The sequence below is a fragment of the Oryctolagus cuniculus genome, chromosome X (genome assembly GCF_051225735.1).
Source record: "Oryctolagus cuniculus isolate XC-2025 breed Fujian yellow rabbit chromosome X, ASM5122573v1, whole genome shotgun sequence".
NCBI classification, from domain to species: domain Eukaryota; kingdom Metazoa; phylum Chordata; class Mammalia; order Lagomorpha; family Leporidae; genus Oryctolagus; species Oryctolagus cuniculus.
In genome coordinates this window covers 68,301,103-68,325,848 of record NC_142888.1, presented here as the reverse complement: position 1 = coordinate 68,325,848, position 24,746 = coordinate 68,301,103, and the positions used below count along the sequence as shown (strand labels likewise).

The window sequence follows — 24,746 nt, the reverse complement described above, 5'->3', positions numbered from 1 at the left end:
TTTAGCTGAACTTTAAGTCTTAGAACCCTTGGCCTTGGGTGGCAAGAGAAAACAGACTTTTCTTCAAAGCCTTGGACAATCCTTAAGTCTTGCTCATTAAATATTTAAACTAGCATAGGTCACATTACATATCTTTTAGTTCACTGATTTGAGTCAACTCAGTAATATGAGACTGAAGAGAAATGTTACATTTTGCTTTTGGAGATTTCTTTTGTAGAATATCCCAGAAAATTCTCATGGGCCTGGGCCTAAGTAAGGGAATTGTACTGCTTTCATTCAAAACAAAACAAAACAAAGCAAAACAAAACAAACAAAAGAACGATCAAAAGCAAAAATCAAAACACAACCAAAATAAAACACAACTATTTAAAGAAAATACTCTGAAAGTAAGTTTATGAAATAAAGCTTTTAATGGTTTACTTAGTTTAAACTTAAATTATTCATCACAAATCCTTTAAATTTCAACCTAATTTAGCACTAATTTATTACAACATATGTGTAACACTTTTCTGTCTGATGATTAATTACTCAATTTTTCTCTTCTTATTGGAAAATTTAGGAGTTCTTGTGCTGACTTTCTTCGTGAACAAGTGTCATGTGAATACAGTCACCAGAAAGGACCAGTTTATTATAGCCTACGGGGGCCTCAGGGGAGCAATCTGTTTTTCCCTTGTTTTTCTTCTCCCAGAATTCTCCAGAAAGAAGCTCTTCATTGCAGCAACTACGGTTGTTATCCTCTTTACCGTTTTTGTACAGGTAAACAAATCATTAAAATGGTACAATTTGAAATTTACACTTGTACGTTAGCAAATGGATCAATATTCTTTTAAGTCTTGAAATTAGGTAGTTTAGATTTAAGAGAGACGCTTATAGTATGTAAAATAGCTTCTACTATAATTCAACCTGGACGTTGAGATAGGATTTATTTCTAATATAACAGAGGAATGGTAGGATGTGTCATTTAATCAAGCGGTTGATACCAACTGTTTTACATCAAAAACTGCATTTTAGCTACTTACAAATGTAAATCTGGGCTGAGGACAGAAGGAAAAATAAAGAACATCATAGGATTTTAATTCTAAGTTACTTTTTATCTTGAATTATCCTTTTAGCTTCTACATATTACTACCTTTCTCAAATTACCTATTCCCCACACTTTACTTTGAAACTAGTCAAAAGAACCTTGGGCCAGTGCCGCGGCTCTCTTGGCTAATCCTCTGCCTGCGGCACCGGCACACCGGGTTCTAGTCCTGGTTGGGGTGCCGGATTCTGTCCCGGTTGCTCCTCTTCCAGTCCAGCTCTCTGCTGTGGCCCGGGAAGGCAGTGGAGGATGGCCCAAGTGCTTGGGCCCTGCACCCGCATGGGAGGCCAGGAGAAGCACCTGGCTCCTGGCTTTGGATGGGCGCAGCGCACCGGCCACAGTGGCCATTTGAGTGGTGAACCAACGGAAGGAAGACCTTTCTCTCTGTCTCTCTCTCTCTCTCACTGTCTAACTCTGTCTGCCAAAAAAAAAAAAAAAAAAAAAAAAAAAAAAAAAAAAAAAGAACCTTGGAAAAAATGTCTATGAGCATGTTCAGTAACTGAGATAGTTTTTTGATATTTTGACTAAAACTTTTAACTAGAATAATGGTAGCAGATGTGTGTGGCATGTCTGTGTGCGTTTAAGATAAATCAGCAGATATTGGTTTGGCAGACTTTCCTTTAAACAAAATAATTATTTCTCTAAAATGAATGAGATGATTTCTTATTTATTTATTTATATATATTTTTATTTATTTTTCATTTTCTTTTTTTGTAAATGACTAAGAGTTGATATTTATTTTCTTCTCAGTTTAAAATTAATGAATTATATAAAACCAGCTTAAAATCATTTTTAAAGATCTAAGTATTAACTCACTTTCACTTTAATGTATATGTCAAGTAGGAAAATATTATTTAAGAATGCAGGCATTTTAAAGAATTAGCTTTACAGTTTTCACATCTTTTAAAATTCTTAATGTCTCTGATAATTTATGAATAGTATTTGCATCCTCACTTAATTTTACATTTCTTCCATGTATTCAAATGCATCTTACTCTCAGATACCTCATTATTTACAGCTTACACTTCCTCTGTTGTTTCGAATAATGCTGATATTTTAGATTTTGATTAGGGTATTTTGGTGAGGACTGGGTATTTTAGATAGGTGGGGCAGGGTGGTTGGATGTTAGCAAAGGCAGATCGTTTTTATAGAGAACCTCTTATGTCATTTTAACACCACCTAGTGGTTAAAATATTTGCAGAAATTTTCATTTTGTTTAAGGCTGAAGAACTATTAGCAAAAAAAAAAAAGTTCAATGATATATTCTACTTACTTATCGGAGCTTGGTGAATTGTCATGATATATTTTGAGCAGATGAGTACCTGGTCCATCAGTAGAACATGCGTGTTGAATTTTTGTCTGTGATATAGTGGAGAACATCCTGTAATCATTCAGTCATTCTTCTCCCTTGTTTCTTCTTGATGGGAAAAGGGGACTTGAGTTGAAATCAGAAGACTGGGGTTCAAATCACAGTGAAGATTCTGTTCTTGTTCTAATCTTGCCTATGTCCTCAATTACTCAGTAATATTATTTGTAGAAAGAACTTACAGGGCCTGTCTTTCATGATTGTTTTGTTATATAGATTGCAAAATAATATAAAATGTAAAGGATTCTGTATTTATATTATTATTATTAGTTTTATGATGACTACAATCAAGAGACTTTTCTTCACATGGTATCCCTAGTTGTCACTTCCAGTGTTTAACCAAAATTGTTCCTACCAAAGTCACCACTGATCCTCAGTGTCCAGTCAGGATACTTTCTTCTGTCCTAATATCACAACTTTTCAGCAAAGTTTCATCCAGTAGACTGCTTCTGCTTTCTTGAAATACTCCCTGTTTTTCTTTTCTTGTCATCATATATGCGAAGAGTTTCTGTTTCTCAGAGCATACTTTGCAGAATGATTCTCCTGTATTAGATCTCAGAATTTGGTCCTGAACATTCTATTTTCTTTACATTATTTTTACTATGTGATATATTTATTCCAATAGCTTCAAATGCAATATAAATCCTGTTGATTCATAAATGTCAGTTGTAACATTTTTTGTGTGTATGTGGAATATATATATATATGTATATATGCAATATATATATATATATATGCAATCGTGTCATCTGCAAATAGTTAGTTTTTCTTCCTCCTTTCCAATTCTTATGATTTTATATCTTTTTATTGCCTCATTGCTCTAAAACTTCCAATACTATATTAAATAGAAGTGGCATGAGTGGGTATCCTTGCTTGGTTCTGATCTTACAGGAAATGTTTTTGGTTTTTCAACATTAAGTATGTTGTTAGCTGTGGGCTTGTCATATATAGCCTTTATTGTGCTGAAGTATATTTCTATTTTGTTTCTTTTGTTGAGTTTTTATCATGATGGATATTGAATTTTGTTAAATTCTATCTGCATCTATTTGATATCTGTATGATTTTTATCATTAATTCTGTTAAAATTGTATATCACATTGATTTGCAAATGTTGAACTTTGTTTCCAGAGGTAAGTCACACTTGATTATGGTGTTTGATTCTTTTAATATGTTGTTGAATTCAGTTTGCTAGTATTTTCTTGAATGTTTTAAAATTTCCTTCATTAGAGATATTTGCCTATGGTTTTCTTTTTATGTAATGTCTTTGGTATCAGGATAATACTGGCATCACCTAATGAATTATGAGGAATTCCTAATATTTTAATATTTTGGAATAGTTTAAGAAAGATAGACCTTAGTTATTTATATGTGTGATAGAACCTGCTAGCGATGTCATCTAGTCCTAGGGTTTCTTTGTTTGGAGTGTTTTGATTATGGATTAGATATCCTTATTTGTTATTGATCTTTTCAACTTTTCTGTATCTTCATGATTCAGTCGTGGTAGCTGTTATGTTTCTAGGAATTAATCTACTTCTTCCATTTCTTCTAGTTTATTTAATATGTTGACATATAGTAGTTCGTGGTAGACTCCTGGTAATTTTTATTTTTGTGGCATCAGTTGTAATGTCCCTTTTTAAATTTCTTTTTTAATTTCTGACAACTTCAATTGCATGTGAAATCTCTACATTTTTACTTCTCTATTCTGCCCTTTATGCTATTGTTATTATAAGTTAGATCTTTTCAAATTTATGTCTATTAACTTATGTTTGTATTTACAGATATTAATATTTTTAAAAATTTTATATTGAAATTAAAAGCGATTTATATACTACCATTATTTATCTACATATTTACTTTTGCCAGTGAGTTTTATACTTTTCATGTGCTTTCTTTTTGCTATTGAGCATCTTTTGTTTCAATTTGAAAAATACCTAAAGTATTTCTTATAAGGCAGGTATACTGGTAATAAATTCCTTAAGCTTTTGTTTATCTGATAAATTCTTTATCTCTACTTCATTTTTGACAGACATTTTAGCCAGGTAAAGTATTCTTGGTTGACACTTTTTTTTTCTTTCAACACTAAATATTTTGTCCACTCTCTTTTTCTGTTCTTTCTGCTGATAAATCCACTGAAAAGCTTATGTAGGCTCCCATACAAATGCTGCAAAACATTTCCCTCCCTCCCCCTTCAATTTTCTGTTTGCCTTTATGTTTCAGCAATCTGATTGCAATGTGTCTCAGTGCAGATCTCTTTGGGTTTATCCTATTTAAGATCATTTACATTTCAGGAATCAGTCCATTTCAGTTCCTATATTTGGGAAGTTTTAATTCATTATTTCTTTAAATAAGATTTTTTTTCTCCATTCTTTCTTTTTTCTCATTCTAGTAATTCCATAAGGTTCAGTTAATGGTTTTCACTAGTCCCATAGGCTTTGTTCATTTTTCTTTTTGTTCATCTGCCTAATGTTAAATGACCTTTGTGCTTGATTTTTTTCTTCTTGATAAAGACTGCTGTTGAAGTTCCTTAGTGAATTTTTGAGTTCACTTACTATATTCTTCAGGTCCAGAATTTGCTTGGTTCTTTTTTACGGATTCTTTCTTTTGTTGATAATCTCATTTTGTTCTTGTATTATTTCCCTGATTATATTTATTTGTCTATCTGTGTATTATAACTCATTGAGCCTCTTTAATGTGGTTATTTTGAATTCTTTAGTCTTGCTATTCATAAATCTTCATTCATTCATTAGGGTCCATTACTGGAGATTCCTTTGATTATGTCTTGTTTCCCTGATTCTTCATGTTCCTCCTAGTTTTTTATTGATATTTACATATTTAAATCAAGCTTTCCCAGTATTCATGAACTGGCTTCAAGAGGAAAAGCCTTTTATTCAGTCTGCCTGGCTAGAATTTGTGAGACTCTAAAGCTTTTCCTATAGATATTTCTTTGTAGGATTTATGGGTATGTATTCCTAATTTAATGAGAGTTACTGGTTTATTTTAGTTTTTTAGGATCCCACAATCTCTTGCTTTCTATGGAGTCTGTCTTCTGTACCACGGGATAGGATGTTTGAGGCACACTTCACTCCTCTCCTGCCTCCGCTATAGAGAAACCTTTAGTTACCCAGCTTCCCTTAATTTTGCTGAGTTGTTTTGGGTTCAGCAGGTCACCTGCTCCTTTTTATTTGTTCTTAGTTGCCCCTACCAAACTCTGAGGGTTCTGTCAACACTCTAGAAACTTGCCCCTTAGTTAAAGCACTGAAAATCCAGGGACATTTTTGGCACATTTAACTCCTTTCCTTACAACCTTAGGAAGAAACACTAACTTTTACAGATCATACTGTCTATTATAAGCCAGCTTCCTTGTTCTTTGTTAAGAGCTACCTCCAGGGATCTAAACTGTGCTATTTTTGTCAGCATTCTGTGTGACTTGAGACACAAAATGGATCTTTGGGCGATGCACTGGAAGGCCAGGCACATAGAAAGCATGCTAACCTCTCTTTTTCCCCAACAAGGGAGACGTCACAGGTTAGTATTATCTCTATCAGTGCTGAGCTGTGCCAGATTGATGGAGAAGCTCATGCAAGCAAAGTGAAATTGGTTTTCATACACATTTCAGACTGTTCTCAATTTTGTGCTCATCTGGAGTACTGTAACTTCTTAATGGGATTCTGGACTTCCCATGAAGGTATTTTGCTCCTCATATCATTATTAAATTGGTTTTTGTGGGACAATGAGGGTTTGGTCTTCCTATTCTTCCATGTTGCTGACATCACTGTTCTTGTACTTTTAATAAATGTGAACCCATCACTTAACCTTTAAATATAAAGTTAACAGTAATCTATGTAATATTTTCTTATACTACTACCCTACCTCTCCCCCTCACATATAACCGATATCACTCTATTTATCTATCCAACCATCCATCATTTATTATTTACTAATTTTCTTCCCCACCGTGTGATATCTGTCTCCTCTACTGGCTGAAAGTTTCAGGAATGCAGGTCATATGTAAAGCTTATGAACCAATATATACTCAATATCTAGTTCAGTTTCTGACTCTAGTGAAATATACAATGAACATCTGTGAAATAAAATATTACTAAATAGTTAATGTTGTTAATACAGAATAAAGGAATAAGTTATCAAAGCTTATTGTAGTAAAGCTACAAAATACACACATAAGACAATTTCCAAAAGTTTATGGAAAATATAATTAAAAACTAAGTTTGTTTTGGTGAAAAAAATTGAATATCTATACATTTTTACAGAATACATATTTTTCATGAACTTCTGAAGACTCCATACACACTGTGTGTGGGTGTGTTTTACACTGTGGCCTTGATCTATAAATACTCCATTTAACAAGATGTGCTGGTTAGTACAGCGATTCACCCTTACAGAATAAAATTTTGTCCCTTAATGCACTTTACATTTTCAAATGGGCTGAATGTAAGATTAGCAAGTGCATAAAGTAGATTGTATAAGGACCCATCACCAATTCTTATTGGTTTGACACCTTTATGTTTAGAGGCATTAATTTTGTTCTATCCCTGGTAGATTGAGTAGAATGAATTAAAGTAAATGAAGATGGAGAGTAATGTGAATGGGTTTAAAAATACAAATATGAAGTCAGCCTTTTAAACAACTAGGTCATTAGGCAGACCTGCTTACACTGGAAAGCTTTTTGCCTGTGATAAGCATGGCTAAAAGGATATGGTTCTATCCCATGAAAGCATTGTATGATAATTTTTGAAATGTCAGGATGAATTTAGTAGAATATCACAACTCAAATGTCACCTAAAAGGCAAGAATTACACAAAATTACTTAGGGAAACTGCGTGAATAATATGATCTCCTGACTTTGGGCAATTCAGGTGCATTTACAAAAAAAAATTGCATAGTTCCAAATTGGAAAGGAAACTCTTGGGGCGACATGCTCTTTTGGTGCATTAAAGAAACCCAGGGCATAGCAAGGCACTCCTGTCACTTAAAAGAGCTAGAGAGCTGATGAAGGGCTAGGATGCCCTGAGTTTCTTTTAAGTTTCAACCTTAACATTAATGGAAATTATTGTGTGCTTCATTTCTTACTTCTGAAATAAGTTGAAAATAAAAACTTTATGAGTTGCGTTGCATTTTAAATGACTATGTAGTGTGGAAGCCCATTTGAAAGCAGTAAATTTTGTCTACTTGTAGTCATTTTCCCCATATTCTACCTTGAGATTTTATTTTGGCTAATAGCTTTTTTTTTTTTTCTTAAAGAGCTTGTTCCCACCTATAAACTTTAGGACAAATCTCAACTCTCTTTTTCTAAGTTTTAATTCAACCATACTTTGATTTTTAAAGACTAAAACAAAGCTAAATATTTGGGGAATTTCTAACTCTCCATTTATTCTTTCTCTTTCTTTTCTCTCTCAGTCTCATTCTTGCTTTTTTCTCTCTGTCTCTAAAAGTCAAAGAAGCAAACATCACAGGCCCTTTTAAATGGAGTTGCTATTGTGTTTTGGCGAAGGACAATTCTTTATCGTTTAGCAACCCTTATTCTTGGCCGCTAATGTCAGGATTAAGTGCCATTGTAACAACTCAAACATGCCTTCCCTAAATATTTTGAAAAAATCCTTTGTGGAGTTCAGAACAGTTGAGAACCACCTTATCCTGTATAACATTCAGCCCTGAGATTCCTACAATTGAAGAAAGAGGAATTTGGCTTAGTTTATTCATCCATGGAGTTCCTTTAATTTTCCAACACCTGCCCCACTGCATGTGCTCCCATCTTTCCTCTATCAAGCTATATTCTGTAATATATTCCTTTATCCTCATACATTATCAATCAGTTCTTTTATCCTGTGTATATTAATACTCTCTGCAACTGGGTCTTTCCCATCAGCTTTAGAATTTTTTTTATTATTATTTGACAGGTAGAGTTGTAGACAATGAGAGAGAGAGAGACAGAGAGAAAGGTCTTCCTTCCGTTGGTTCACCACTCAAATGGCCGCTACAGCCGGCGCTGCGCCGAACCGAAGCCAGGAGCCAGGTACTTCTCCTGGTCTCCCGTGGGGTGCAGGGCCCAAGCACTTGGGCCATCCTCCACTGCACTCCCGGGCCACAGCATAGAGCTGGCCTGGAAGAGGAGCAACTGGGACAGAATCCGGCGCCCCAACCGGGACTAGAACCCGGTGTGCCGGTGCCACAGGCAGAGGATTAGCCTAGTGAGCCATGGCGCCGGCCCCTCCCGTCAGCTTTAAACAATTCTAAATACTTTTATTTGAAATCAATATGATACAACCCAAATAATCTAAACTCTATTCTCCTTAACCTTTGCTGCTGCCACAAAGATTACCGATATTTTTTCCCATCCTCGTTTTACCTGAACTCCAAGCATCATTCGTCATCAAACTCCCATATTCTTGAGCTATTCCTTTTTTGTGTCTCAGCTTCTTAGTTTCCTCTTATTTCTCTGGTTACTCTTTTGCTATCTCTTTTGCAAGCTTATTCTCAGTCTTATGGCACTAAATATTGGAATCTTCAAGAGTTGGCTCTATATCTTTCCATTTCTCACTTTTTCATTTTTCCATGATGAGTTCATCCATTCACAGATGATTTCTCTTAATGATTATATGCATATAACTTGCAAATATATTTCTCCTGCCCAAATATCTCTTCTGATATTAGTATATATACTAAGATACACACTAGGACATTAGTGTATGGTGTGTATATATATATATAGTGTATATATTTAGTATATTTGTATATATAATTGGTTTTTAATAACCGTTCTTGTATATATCAAGTTTTATGATTAAATTTGAACTTTTGGTTTTTATTGCCCACCTAGTTTCTATGCTTACTTTTCCTCATATTTTCACATGCATTGCTGTTCATTTTCAACACTTTTTTCATACTGAAACTAGAGTGATCCTTTTGAGACAAATCTAGTCAAGCCACTTCTGTGGTTTCTTATTAGACTTAGTAAAATGTAAAAAAAGAAAATTGAACAAGGCCTGAAAAAATTTTACATGATTTAACCAGTCTTTCTTTCAAGCGCTGTTAATAATCTGATCCCCCTGCATAATACAATCTGGCCACAAAACCTTCATTTTGTGCTATACCTTAACTGACTATAGGGTCATTTAAAAACATTCTTATTACAAAAATTTTAAGAAACACATAAATATTGTACATATTTATGGGATACATGTGATGTTTTGACACATGTATACATTGTGGTGGGACCAAACATGGTAAATGTCTCACTCCTCAAACATTTAGTATTTTATGATGAAATCATTCAAGGCCAATCTTCTAGATTTTTTTCTTTTTATAGAGAAATATACAATGCATTAGCCTTAACTATGGTCTCCCTGTTTTGCAATGGAATCTCAGAACTTCTTAATTCCATCTAATTATTACTTAATACTTATAGCTCTGTGCACTCCCCACCCCACCCCCTGGTAACCAGAATTATATACTCTTAACTTAGGTGAGATCAACAGTTTTTGGACTCCACATATGAGAGATATTACACAATACTTTTATTTCTGTGATTGGTTTATTTCACTTAATGTAATGACTTCCAGTCCCATTCATATTGTTTTCAATGACAAAACATTTAATCTTTTTTTATTGCTGAGTAGTATTCTTTTGTGTATATGTGGTACTTTTTAAAAAAGATGTATTTGTTTATTTGAAAGTCAGAGTTACAGAGAGAGAGAGGTCAAGAGAGGTCGAGAGAGGTTGACAAAGATTGAGAGAGAAGTCTTTCATCCGCTGGTTCACTCCCCAATTAGCCGCAATGGTCAGAGCTGGGGCCGATCTGAAGCCAGGAGCCAGGAGTTTCTTCCAGGTCTTCCATGGGTGCAGGGGCCCAAGGACTTGGGCCATCTTCTACTGCTTTCTCAGGCAATAGCACAGAGCTGGATCAGAAACCGAGCAGCTGGGACTCGAATCTGTGTACATATGGGATGCCACCACTGCAGGCAGTGGCTTTACTGGCTATGCCACAGCGCCGGCTCCTTAGTACTTTTTTTTAAATCCATACATCAGTGGATGGGCACTCAGTTTTTTTCCATTTCTAGGCTATTGTGAATAGTGCTGCAATAAACATGGAACTGCAGATGTCTAATTGACAGATGAACGTAGGAATCTTTGTCTTGTCTCACTTTATAGATAGGAATTCTTCATCTTTTATGCATTCAGTATTATGTTAACTGGTGGCTGGTTATAAATGGCCCCTATTATGTTGAAGTACATTCCTTTTTGTTTTAAAAAAAGATTTATTTATTTATTTGAAAGGCAGTGTTACAGGTAGGCAGAGGCAAAGGCGGAGAGAGAAGTCTTGTATCTGCTGGTTCACTTCCCAAATGGCCGCAATGACCCGAGCTGGGCCGATCTGAAGCTAGGAGCCAGGAGCTTCTTCCGGGTCTCTCACTTGGGCCATCTTATACTGCCTTCCTAGGCCATAAGAAGAGAGCTGGATCAGAAGAGGAACAGCCAGAACACACACCAGTGACCATATGGGATGCTGGCTCTGCAGGCAGAGTCTCAGCCTACTATGCTACAACACTGGCACAAGTTGTTTTATTTTTAGTCTTAACACAAAAATATAGTTTTCATCAAATGGTTAAAATAATAGAGCATTCTGAATATGTCTGTATAGTTACCCTTCCCAGTGAGATTTCTACTTTTTCATGTTTTCTTCTTATTCATTATCACCTTTTTCAGTTTGAATATTACTTTTAACTTTTTTGTTAACGCAGGTATGGTGGTGATAAATTCTCTCAGCTTTTGTTTGCTGGGAATGTTTTTATTTCGTCGTCATTTCTGAGGAATAGCTTTGCTAGGTACAGTATTCTTGGCTCACTTTTTTCCCCCCTTCATCACTGTAAAAATCTCACCCCAATCCTTCCAGGGCTATAAGGTTACTGTTGAGAAGCCCGCAGTCAGGCAAATTGGGAAACCTTTATATGTTATTTGTTTCTTTTGTTTTGCAGCTTTGAGAATTCTCTCCTTATCTTTAACCTAGTTAGATTGATTATATCTGGGCTTAGATTTAATTGGCTTTAATATGACCAGCCAGTGGTCTTTGACATTCCTGTACCTGGTACTTGCATCTTCCTGTATATTTTGGAAGTTTCCTGTTATTATATTTTTGAATATGCTCCCTACTCATTTGGCGTTCTCAAGTCCCTCTTGAACCCCAATAATTTGGTTATCTGCTCTTTTCATGCTGTCTCAAAATTCCCACAAACTTTCTGCATTGCTTTTGATTCTTTTTGTTTTTCTCTCCTCCAACGGTGTATTTCCAAATAGCCTGTCTTCAAGCTCACTGATTCTTTCTTTTGTTTGATCTATTCCACTATTGACCCTTGCATTATGTTTTTCAATCTCTCTTCTTATATTATTCAGTTGCAGGATTTCTGGTTATTTTAATTATTTCAGTGTCTGTCAAGTCTGTCTGTTAGGGTATTAAATTGTTTCTCCATGTTCTCTTAAAGTTCATTGTTTCCTTAAACTGTTTTTCGATTTTGGAATCTTCATGAGAACATTTGAAAATTTCAGTTTCTAGATGGCTGGTTTCTGGCACCTTATTTTACTTGCTAGGTGAATTCATTATTCCCTGGAATTTCTTGACACTTGTCAGTATACCTCATTGTGCATTTTGGGATTCGTTATAGCAATTTGGTTCCTTGTCATTCTAGAAATTCTAATCAGCCTGTGTGTTTTCTGAGCCTGTGGGCACCTCTGCTATTTCAACACTAGATGGCGCCCTAAGACAAGGTTTGCTGTAAGTCTGCTCTGATTTTATTGTTTCGTGTTCCATGTTCCAATAGTCTCAAATTTTATGTGTACCAAATCCACAGTAGATGTGTTATGCAGAATGAACCAAATAAGTGCTTAAAAATAGATACTCCTTCCCTACAAGCTTGTTCCTGGGGTAGGTTTAAGACCATTTGCTTAGCCCTATGGCCACCAACAGCATGACACCAGTGCTATCCAGAGCCTATAGCCCATTTAGATCAGCACAAACTGGAGGTAGGACCAAAGCCCAACTTGCTATGGTCTGTATGTTGTTGCGGTAGACTCACTACCTATTGCTGCTCCTCCTTATCATTGATGATGCTGGGTGTGGTATAAAATTGATCAACTGAGGACATAGAAATGTATGGTGGCACAGAAGCTGTTCCAGAGGCTTTGTTTGTAGCCACTGGTCTAGGGTCAGTAACCGTTAGGATTTGCTTAGTGCTGGAATTTACCAGTCAGTCATTGAGTCTTACAACAGTCCTGTGGTTCCTCGCTGTCTGCCCAAGATTTGAGGAGGGTTGATAAAGGCAGCTGCCCAGGCAGGTACAAGGAGATTTACAGCTGCATGCTAGGCCCACGTGATGCTGGTGGTGATACATACCAAACTGAGTTGTCCAACCAGAGCATAACATAGAGGTTTTACCTGTGATCCTTGGCCTGGGATTAGATGGGATTAGATGTCTTTGAACTTTGGTCACAGAGAGATAGATGTGGTTCTGCACTCCATGGTAAGGTCCTAACCTCTTTTTTCCCGTCCTACTCCAGTGTCTGGTTTCCTGCTCTGCATTCTGCCAGCGGTTAGTAGAGGGATGGCAAAGGTGGTCCCCTGGCTCTCAGTGAAGAGTCCAAATACTCAGTCTGCAGTTGTAGGCTTGCAGACGGGGCCATGGCACCCTATCCCACTCTGAGTTTTATCACATGGGACATTTCATTGGAATTGAATTTTTTTTTTTTTTTTTTGGAATTGAATTCTAAGTAATATCTTCATGATACACTACTTGAAACTGTGAGCTGGGGGAATACTGAAAACTCTTCTTGTTTTATTCAGTGGAACTTTTCTTAATATTATACTAAAGTGAAGCCCTGTGTCTCTCACCTGGCTTCTGTAGCTTAGTGTGTGAATCACAGTTCAAATTGGTATTCTGTGTAGATGGTCACTGGAAAGTTTTACTCAATTGCAATCTTGCTGCTCTTCCTGCCCTTGTCTCACGGATGCTATTGTCTCAATCTAGAGTGGTTCTTTCCCTTTCATGTGGTTAATGAAATTCATCTTTTAGGTCTTATATCAGGAGTCACTTCCTTATGCTTCAATGGAAAATGTTTTATTTTGTCATAAAATGCTTCAATTTTTATAACACTTACATCAGCTTGTTATTGTTTGTTCACAATTTAATAATTTGACTAATGCCTGTATCCCTGAGATATTACACTAAGTTGCACAAGTCCGTGTATCTATTCAACTTCAGTTCTCCACTGTAACCCCAGTACCTAATATAGAATCCAGCTTATAACACATACTCAATGAATATTGTATCAAAAATAATGAATTTTTTAATGTAAAAGGTTTGCTTCTTTTATAGCCCTCCCTTAAAATTGTTAAGTCACAAGCCAACAGGAATATGATCTCTGTAGAGATAAGGTATTGGAGAATTTTTTAATGAAGAGAAAAAATAAAGACAGACTAATTTCTTTGAGGTAATTGGCAGGAATTTAAGTGAAAATCTCTTGCAGCACTTTGGCTCTGTGATTGGACTACTTGTTTCTATTTTTGAAACAAAATAGTAGCATTTTAAAAAAGATTTTTATTACGTGACAAATAATTTGTATGACATATATATATATATATATATATATGACCAATGAGTCCTCTGAATTTTAGAATATTGTTCTAAGACCCATTTCTATCATGGTCAGATTTACGTACACTCTCACACAAATACAAACATCAGAAACATATTGAAGCACTAACTTTCTGTAAAAAGAATGTAAATTTTTGCTTTGTTATTTTGTAGGGGATGACCATCCGTCCTCTTGTCGACTTACTAGATGTAACAAGAAGAAGAGAGACCTCTCCAACTGTGAGTGAACAAATTCTTATTAGGGTAAGCGGCCTATAAGGTGATTTTGTTGGCTGGAACTAACTCTTACATGTAGGTCTCTTTATGCCTAGATTTTTCTCCATTCAAAAGGAGACGTAGTTTTCTGATTTCCAAATAGGTGTTTGTGTTTTGCGATAATTGGCAATTTGAAGAATCAAGAAACCAGTTCTTCTGATGAGGTAGTAAAAACACTTATAATCTGGATGGTATTCTTTTCTATGTTACTTCTCAGTTTTCCAAATTATCTTGGGAAAGACTTAATTTCTTTGTGACTTTGGTCTCACAATCAGTACATTAAAGTGATTGCTTAAATGGTCTCCAAGAGTCTATCCAGGTTGAATAATCATGAACTACAACTGTTTTTAATAATTTGAGTGTTTTTGTTTCTATATCATGTTAATTATTAACACATGGTAAAGTATTCCATTAACAGTTCATTTTCTACTTGATATTATAATACAATTGCTTATAAGGTGACTTGAATAAGCCAGATTTAAGTTGAGAAATTTTATTGAGATATTTTATACTTTGGTACTTTTTTTTTTATATCACTGAGTGTTAAGAAAGTTAAAGATTTTGATAGTTACATTGTAAAATGTACTTTTTGAAATTGTCTTTCAAAAGGAATCTGGAGTTGAAATGATAATTTCTAATTTCTACATTGGAAATAAAGAGAACATCAGAAAAATTTAAAGGTGTAAACTCTATATTAGTTGTTTTTATCTCCTTATAGAAATAGAAATTGATATATTGATTATCATATCAATGGGAGGAGGGGGAGAGGGGGAATTAATACAGAATGAAACAATAAAATACAGAGTATTAAGTACAATTTCAAGGTACCATTACACTTATTAATATTGAAAAATCTATGAATTTTAATCTAAAAGGAGGAAAGCATTCAGTGAATGTCCTGCTTTTAGTATCCATTTGAAAAACTCCATAATTTTCTGAGACCCATTTTCAGCACAGACACTGGCTTTTTACTTGTAAAATTCACACATTTTATTAATCATCATGTGCCTAGAAGTATAGCCATGACTAATTCAACTCTTTACATTCTTTTCTTCAAAATTTAATACTTGTAAAAGAATCTGTTGCTGTTTTATTATAATTGAATGATACATTTAGATTATTTGGGGGTAAAATCATATTTTACTGCATTACCCCTGTCATATGAAAAATGACTTTAATGATCATAGTATATTAAATTAATAGGACACAATTTATTTAACCAATATAGGACTAAATCAAACTTTGTTTTCATTTTCCAACTTTTTGTTTTTAAATTATTACTGCTACAAAGACAATTCAATAAAGTTGCGAAGATACAAGGTGCAATGAGAGTTCAATGAAAACCTATATATGCTTTATCTGAATTCATTAGTTACCTTTGCCATCTTTGATTTATCTCAGTTTATATATGTTATATGTTATTGATGTCATTTGCTAAAATCATTTGAAACTAAATTACAGACATTCTGAGCTTTCACCCCTAAGTACTTCAAAGTGGATTGCTATTTCCTAAGAAAGGAGACTCTTGTATATAATCATAATCAAGTTATCCAATTCAGAAAGGCTAAAATCGATACATTTTGTTATCTAATGTAATTACATACTGAAAAAATTGTTAAACTTTTAATTTCATATTAGTTTTAAATTTTCAAAACATATTGTAAGGTAGTACAAAGAATTCTCATATACTTACAGATTCTGCTATTATTAATGTATTTTTAAAAGGGTTATTTAATTCAAAGAAAGCTGCAGAGAGAGGGAGGGAGAGAGAGAGTGAGACAGAGAGAGCGAGCATGATATCTTCCATCCACTGGTTCATTTCTCAAATGGCCACAATGGCTGGTGTTGGACCAGGCCAAAGCCAGGTGCCTTGAACTCCATCCGGATCTCCCACGTGAGTACAGGGGCCCAAGGACTTAGGCCATCTTCCACTGCTTTCTTTCGCACATTAACAAGAAGCTGGATCAGACAGGAATAGCAGGGATTCGAATCAGCACAATGTGGGGCAGGTGGTGGCTTAACCCACTGCACCACAATGTTGGCTCCATTATTAATGTCTTACATTAGTATGGCACTTTTGCTACGATTAATAAACCACATCCATCTTCCCCCACTATTAGTATTTCATATTCTTATAATGCAACTGTCACAATTAATGAACCACACCTAACTTTCTCTATGTTTTTTAATCCAAATTCTTTCTGTCCTATTGTTTTTTTTTAAAGATTTATTTATTTATTTGAGAGGAAGAGTTACACACAGAGAGAGGGAGAGACAGAGAGCAAGGTCTTCCATCTGCTGGTTCACTCCCCAAGTGGCCGCAACAGCAGAGCTTGGCTGATCCAAAGCCAGGAGCCAGGAGCTTCTTCCGGGTCTCCCACTTGGATTTAGGGGCCCAAGCATTTGCCTCATCTTCTACTGCTTTCTCAGGCCATTAACAGGGATCTGGATCAGAAGTGGAACAGTTGGGACTCCAACAGGTACCCATAATGGGATGTTAGTGCTGCAGGTTTAATCTACTATGCCACAGCGCTGGCCCCTGTCCTAATGTTTTTAATGGTATTTATTTATTTATTTGAAAGGCACAGTGATACAAAGAGGGAGAGAGAGAAATCCTCCATGTGCTGGTTTATTGGTCAGATGGCTGCAACAACTAGAGTTAAGATAGGTTCAAGCCAAGAGACAAGAATTCTATCCATGTCCTCCCTTTTGGGTGGCAGGAATCAAAGTAATTTAGTCATTATCTTTTGCCTCCCATGTGCATTAGCAGGAAGTCGGATCAGAAGTGCAGATAGCTGGGACTTAAACCAGGCACTTTGGTATGGGAGGAAGGTGTCCCAAGAGGTGGCCTAACATGCTGCACCACAACACTCACCCCTAGTTGTTACATTTTAAAGTTGCTTTTAACATAACGTTTCCAGATTTTTATTTTCTTTCAAGAACTTGGCATGTTAAATATATTTTTGTGGACTATCGTTCAAGCTGGGCTTATCGATCATATTCTTTAAATAGATTTATGTTTTATATTTTTGAACTGTAAAATTAAAATTTGAATCTTAATATTCTACACCCTTGACTATGTCTATTCAAGCTTTTTTAAAAAATAATTTTTGGGACCAGTGTTGTGGTGTAGCTGATAAAACCACCACTTGTGAGGCTGCCAGCATCCCATGCAGCCACTGGTTCGTGTCACAGCCGCTCCATTTCCGATGCAGCTTCGTGCAGATGGCCTGGGAAAAGCACTGGAGGACAGCTCAAGTGTTTGGGCCCCTGCCAACTACAGGGGAGACCCAGATGAAGCTCCTGGTTCCTGACTTCAGCTGGGCCCAGCTCTGGTTGTTGAGGCCATCAGGGGAGAGAACCTGTGGTGGAGGATCTCTCTTTGTCTCTCCCTTTCTCTCTCTCTGTAGCTCTGACTTTAAAATAAACAAATCTTTTTAAAAATATAAAGTAATTTTTTGAGATACTTTATTTTCTCTCATACATTTTATTTGTACTGTTCATATAATATAGAATGACTTCTTTTTTCTATACATACCCCCATGTTATCAGAGCTGATCTCACAAAATACTATTTTGTATAAGCATTCTCTAAGCCATATTGTTCTACCTATCTTCTAAAGTTTTCTTTTCTTGTTGTATTTATACATATACACATGCCAAGTTTGAAATTTATCTCTAACTCCTTGTTTAAGTCTTGCCTCTCCAATTTTTTTTTTTTTTTTTTTGACAGGCAGAGTGGATAGTGAGAGAGAGAGACAGAGAGAAAGGTCTTCCTTTTGCCATTGGTTCACCCTCCAATGGCCGCCGCGGCCGGCACGCTGCGGCCAGGCACACCGCACTGATCCGATGGCAGGAGCCAGGTACTTCTCCTGGTCTCCCATGGGGTGCAGGGCCCAAGGACTTGGGCCATCCTCCACTGCACTCCCTGGCCACAGCAGAGAGCTGGCCTGGAAGAGGGACAACCAGGACAGAATCCAGCGCCCCGACTGGGACTAGAACCTGGTGTGCCGGCGTCGCAAGGCGGAGGATTAGCCTAGTGAGCCGCGGCGCCAGCCTCCAATTTGGTTTTAAGTTCTTCGGTGTCCATGCTTCCTCCAAAGTACCATCTGAGACCTTTTACGGATAAATGGATCTGTCATATGATGCTGAGTGATATTGGAAATAGACAATTTTTAATTCTAAAACTATCGATACTGAAAAAAATCTTCACATATAAGCGTGGATCATTTAATTTATTTGTTTACCCTGTAAAGAGTTTAGGATGAAGAAATAAGTCAGATGAAAACAAGAATTTCGAAGATATTTTTGATGGATCCACTTATTTGGCAGTAACTGATCAAGTTCCTCATATATGCTGTATTCTCAGATCCATGTTTTGTTCTGTTTCAGTTCTTTGATCATTTGCTGGCTGGCATAGAAGATATATCAGGACACTGGGGACAATATTACTGGAAAGACAAGTGAGGATTTACCAAAAGTGTAACTGTATATATGTTTAGAAACCAAAAGAAAAAAAAAGATTCTTTCTCTTTTTTTATGTTTCTGTTAGGGATAGTTGAGCTTTATTCTTCTCCATGTCTTAAAATTGATGACAATTAAAACAAAGACATCTCTCCTTTTTCCTCCCTCCCTCCCTTCCTCCCTCCCTCCCTTCCTCCCTCCCTCCCTCCCTTCCCCTTCCTTCCTCCCTTCCTCCCTCCCTCCCTTTCTTTCTTTCTTTCTTTCTTTCTTTCTTTCTTTCTTTCTTTCTTTCTTTCTTTCTTTCTTTCTTTCTCTCTCTCTCTCTCTTTCTTTTCTTTCCTTTGTTTCTTACTTTCTTTGTTTCTCTCTTTGTTTCTTCTTTCTTCTTTCACCATGAAAGACATGACTGATGTAAAATTTAAAATTAAATAATGTACCATGGAATTCTCAGGCTATCCTTTTTTTATATTATGCACAGTTCCAGATAAAGGGATTTTATGTCAAATCATGTTACTATCCTAGTTAAATCTAATATCTTGCCACCTAGACATCCCAACTTTTAATCTTGGTTTATAAAGCCCTACATTAACTGGCTGCCGCTAAGATTTCTTACCCCATCTCATACTAGTCTCCCTGACATTTACTGCACTGCTGCCATATTGTCTTCTTGTTTCTTCAGTGCATTAAATTCATCACCTCCCTACCTTAACAACTTTGCCTAAGGTTCTCTCCACTTGGAATATTCTACCTGATCCTTGCATGTCCAGTCTTTATGTCAATCAAGACTGATTTCATGTCTTCATAGAGTTCTTTTCTCAATACCCAAGAATTTTTAATTATATATATCACAGTAGTGTAATTCTTTTAATGACATATAACTCTAATATTTTAATGTGTTAAAATTAAGAAATATTTTCTTAATTGTTATTCTAAAGAAACTAATATAAATATATCATTACTTTTATTATATGTTTCTCTCTCACTAAAATATAAGTTGCATGAGAGTGAAGAACATGTTTGTCTTGTTAAATTCTGTAACTGTGGTGTTTAGAAGAGTACCTTCCACATAATGGATACTCCTAAGATATTTTTCAATTCATAAAAATGAATTTCAAAAGGGATTTTTTCCTGTGATATTGAATCTAGTACTACATTTCAACCTAATGTTTTAGTTATTTTAAATAATCTAGGTGCTCTGATAATAATACATATTAAATTCTGCTGCTTCTACCTAGAGTCCTGAGAGAAATTGTAAAATATCATATCTGATTTTAGCAGCAAACACCTGGTATACATGGTAGGGTTAATAATTTCTAGACATAGTTTTATGTCATTTTCCAGAAGTGATGTTTTCTGAGTTGAAGTTAAGGTCAAAGAATCAGGAAAATAAGGATAGTGGTCTCTCACAAAGAAATTGTATTTTAAACACTGTGACATTAAAAATAAATTTTTTCATCCTAATTACAAATCTAAAATATCTGAAAAATTAGATCTTTTCCATATGTCTGACTTGGATGCTTATTATTGATCTTAGGAAAAAGATATAAAAACCATGGATAGGAATATCTATACTCAATGTCTTGCCTTGTCTGATAAACAAAACCCAAAATATTTTTGTAATGGACAGTTTGATCTAGTTACTTAGATTTCTGTTTCTGTATGTTCTATGGGATTTTACACAAGGAGGTTTGCTTGTGGAGTGCTACACAACCTTTTAAAGCAAAATGCAAATTTGAAATTCTCTTTTCTTTCTTCCCCTCACTCTCATCTTTTCTATATAAATATTCCCTTCCCCTAGTATAGTATCTCTAGCCATTCCCATAAATTTCTGGGTAATTTTTATTGTTAGTAAAAACTATTATGTAAAATGGTACACTGTTTCTATTTTTTCTTTTTCTGAGATCATTAATGTCACCTGTTGTCTTCAGAAGCACGTTGTAAGTTCACAGCTTGAGTCTAGAATTCAGACACTTGAAACATCAAAATATACCCTTTAACATGCAAAGATTTGCAATAGAGATCGCTTTCAGTAAGTTTTCCAGATGATAGTATAGCTTTTTAAAAATGTGAATTTATCCACCATAAATTTATATTTAGATAAACATTTTCACTTGGATATTGTTAAACTGTGAATTAGCATGTTGTTCCTTTCCTTTTTGTGAGTTTATTGTGTAAGTTTGAATTCAAGTTCAGTAAACAAAGTTTTAACAAAGGTGCCCAATTTTTCCCCCTATCCTTTGAAAATAAACAGTATTAAATGTCTTCTTTCATGGCTTTCTCTGAACTGTAGACTTTGCTTGATTAGTATTTCTTTTATTTAAGAGTTAGTTTTGTCTTCATAATCTAGTTTCCCTTGGTCTGATGGACTCCAGACAGATTAAATGGAGCTTTAATTTCATCATTAGCATGTATTTGAAACTAAATTAAAATTTCTTGTACAGTTTTCTCCCTCCATCAGATATTACATTTTCCATGTAAATAAAGTATATTGTGTATTGATAGTAGGTCAACCAGGTTTGGAACCTTCTGAGTAGAATAAAAAGTCTTGGAAAAAAGGCAATGAACTTCTGGAATTTCTCTTTTATTTGCTCCTTGAACAGATTGGAATATTTCAATAGCAGATATCTGCAGAAGATTTTGCTCAGAGAATATGATCAGCCCAAATCAAGCATTGTGCTTCTTTATGAAAAACTTGAGAGAAAGCACGCCATTGAACTAGCAGAAGCAGGCCAGTTAATACACACACCATCTAGTACATCTTTGCTGTAAGTGTGTGTGTGTGTGTGTGAATATGTGTGTGTTTTAACCTGTTTAATGAGATACCACAGACAAATTGCATAGTTCTTCAAAGTGTTTTTCATTTAAAGTATAGTTTGCCTTTCCTTACACCACCTCCTGGAAAAACACAAATAACTAAGACAAAATTGAACATTATTTTTTGGGTTACATAGGCAGAATGGTTTAGCTTGTAGCAGTAGACAGATCTTAACGAAATAAATTCTGCTATGAAGCTTTTGCTCTAAAACTTTTAAAAATATTATCTCCCAAAAACACATATTTGTATTTTTATTTCATTTAAAGACAAGTAAAATAATTTTATGTTAAGTAAAATAACTTGTTATTGACTAAAACAGATAATTGGGTGTTAATAGGGGTTTAGAAAAAATGTAAGTTGTGGGTTTCTTGGCTGTAGGTCTGTAAGCAATTGTTAAAGGAAAAAAGATGCTTTGAAGAAGGAAAACGTAGAAAGAAAAAGTAATAAACGAATAGAAGAATATTATTATAAGTATTTACTGTACATTGTATTTGAGTAAGAATATGCCATTTGCATCATGGGATTTGGGAGTTTTGTTTTAGTTAACTTTTTATAGAACATTTTTGTTCTTGAAGTATATTTTAACTAGTATGAAGCAACTGTAGTTGTGCATTTAGCCCAGGACAAAAGAACTAAGTAACATGATTGGACAGATCTTTATTAGTCAATTAGTACTTAATTTAACTGGGATATATTTCACAGATGGGTAGCTCATTTCTCCATTCTCTGTTCAGAAGCAGAGACCTAACAATTTAGGCCTTGTTCAATACTCGGGGGTTAGTAATTGACTAGAATACTATACAACACTTACAGTTTCACAGATGCATGTAGTATATGAGGGTACTCCAAAAAGTTTGTGGAGAATGGAATTAAAAGTAAAGTTTACTTTGTCACATAAAGACTTACTAATTTCATGGTAAGGGCAAAATGTATCACCTTGAGAATCACTGAGGATCTACTGTTAGAGCTGTATAGGCATAAAACGAATGTATATGTATTACAATATATATTTTCCATGAGTTTTGGAAGCACCCTTGTATTTTAGTGTGAAGATATATATAGGTTGCATTGTTGAGTGGAATAAGAAGTGGAAAGTATGGTATGGTCATTTTTTGTAGAAAACATAATTTATATACTTGTATCTGTGTAAAATTTCTGTAAATGCATACATTCACAGGTTAATCATAGTTTTCTCTAGTGGTAAAACTAGTTGATTTTTTATCATTCTTTATATTTTTGGTAGTATGTGCATATTAACGTCATAACCAGAAAGATAGCAATGGCATTCGGGAAAGGATATTGTCAAATTTGAAAGTAAAACAAGATGTAAAGTAAAAATGAAAGAAAAAACAACACACTCCAAATATAAGACTAGGAATCATTTGGGAACAACAAATAATGAACTGATCTTAAAGGATGTCATTTCAAGAATAGATTAGCAAATATACACTGTAATAGAATATCAATATATATTATGAATTTTTTCTTTTAAGGGATTTTAAATTAGGGTAGAATATAATTTTATTGCTGGGAATTTTTGTCTTGCTTTTCAAATGTGAGGTGCACCAGATAAACTACTTACGTATTTTCTGCTATAAATTATCTAAACTGGGTCTTCTACATGTTGAGGAGGAGGCTAGCTATAGAGAAGAAAAGATAAGTGGGCAATGACTATTTTGTCAGTTGTAAATCCTTGAGTAGATTAGTAGATTGGATACACTTGGGAAGGATATCATTATCCATATTTTCATGTTTATCAAACCAGAGCTATAAAATAAAACACAATGGGAGAACAATATAAATTTGTTGTATTTGAAAAGCATGACAGCAAACTTGATTAATTCAGGAAAGCAAGTGTGAATTTCACTTTATATCAGTTATACAGATCAGCTCTCATTATTACCTGAAATGACCATAAATTTACTTAAATGTCCCTTTGATTTAATAATATAAATCTGACATTAATATTATGGTAAGATATATACTAAATCTTTAGGTTTTGGCACATTTTTGTTAATAATATTTCAGAATTTTAATGAAGAATAAAGAATTAATTACATGATTGTTATAAAATAATGTTTTTTATGTTATAAGTAGTATGTAGAGAAAATTAGTTGAATTATGATGAATGGTAAATATTTAAGTAAAACCTCAGTCCGCATACTTATCTTTTTTATTTTTTTTTAACTTTTATTTAATGAATATAAATTTCCAAAGTACAGCTTATGGATTACAATGGCTTCCCCCCCCCATAAAGTCCCTCCCACCCGCAACCCTCCCCTTTCCCACTCCCTCTCCCCTTCCATTCACATCAAGATTCATTTTCGATTCTCTTTATATACAGAAGATCAGTTTAGCATACATTAAGTAAAGATTTCAACAGTTTGCTCCCACACAGAAACATAAAGTGAAAAATACTGTTTGAGTACTAGTTATAGCATTAAATCACAATGTACAGCACACTAAGGACAAAGATCCTACATGAGGAGTAAGTGCACAGTGACTCCTGTTGTTGACTTAACAAATTGACACTCTTGTTTATGGCCTCAGTAATCACCCTAGGCTCTTGTCATGAGCTGCCAAGGCTATGGAAGCCCCCTGAGTTCACTGACTCTGATCATATTTAGACAAGGCCATGGTCAAAGTGAAAGTTCTCTCCTCCCTTCAGAGAAAGGTACCTCCTTCTTTGATGACCCGTTCTTTCCACTGGGATCTCACTCACAGAGATCTTTCATTTAGTTTTTTTTTTCCCCCAGAGTGTCTTGGCTTTCCATGCCTAAAATACTCTCATGGGCTTTTCAGCCGGATCCGCATGCCTTAAGGGCTGATTCTGAGGCCAGAGTGCTGTTTAGGACATCTGCCATTCTATGTGTCTGCTGTGTATCTCACTTCCCATGTTGGATCATTCTCTCCCTTTTTTATTCTATCAGCTAGCATTTGCATACTTATCTTATTAGCCATTGTGTTTGCACAGAGAAGAAGTTATTTAAATTTCAATAATCATCCCATCTTTAGACTTATTAAAGCTATTTTGGGGAATGCATTATCAGCACTGCATGTACACATATTTGATTATATAGAAAGTATACAGTGGCTTGGATTATAA

General features: G+C 35.0%; 1 protein-coding gene across 1 annotated transcript in view; it reads left to right on the top strand.

Moving 5' to 3' along the window:
• LOC100346147 (sodium/hydrogen exchanger 2-like) overlaps positions 1–24,746 on the top strand; it is a 58,827-nt gene that overhangs the window by 25,062 nt on the left and 9,019 nt on the right. Inside the window, exons 5-8 of the mRNA XM_089323944.1 lie at positions 560–756; positions 14,261–14,350; positions 18,754–18,824; positions 21,426–21,590. Of these exons, the coding sequence (XP_089180070.1) occupies positions 560–756; positions 14,261–14,350; positions 18,754–18,824; positions 21,426–21,590 (523 nt within the window). The remainder of the gene's footprint in view (positions 1–559; positions 757–14,260; positions 14,351–18,753; positions 18,825–21,425; positions 21,591–24,746) is intronic.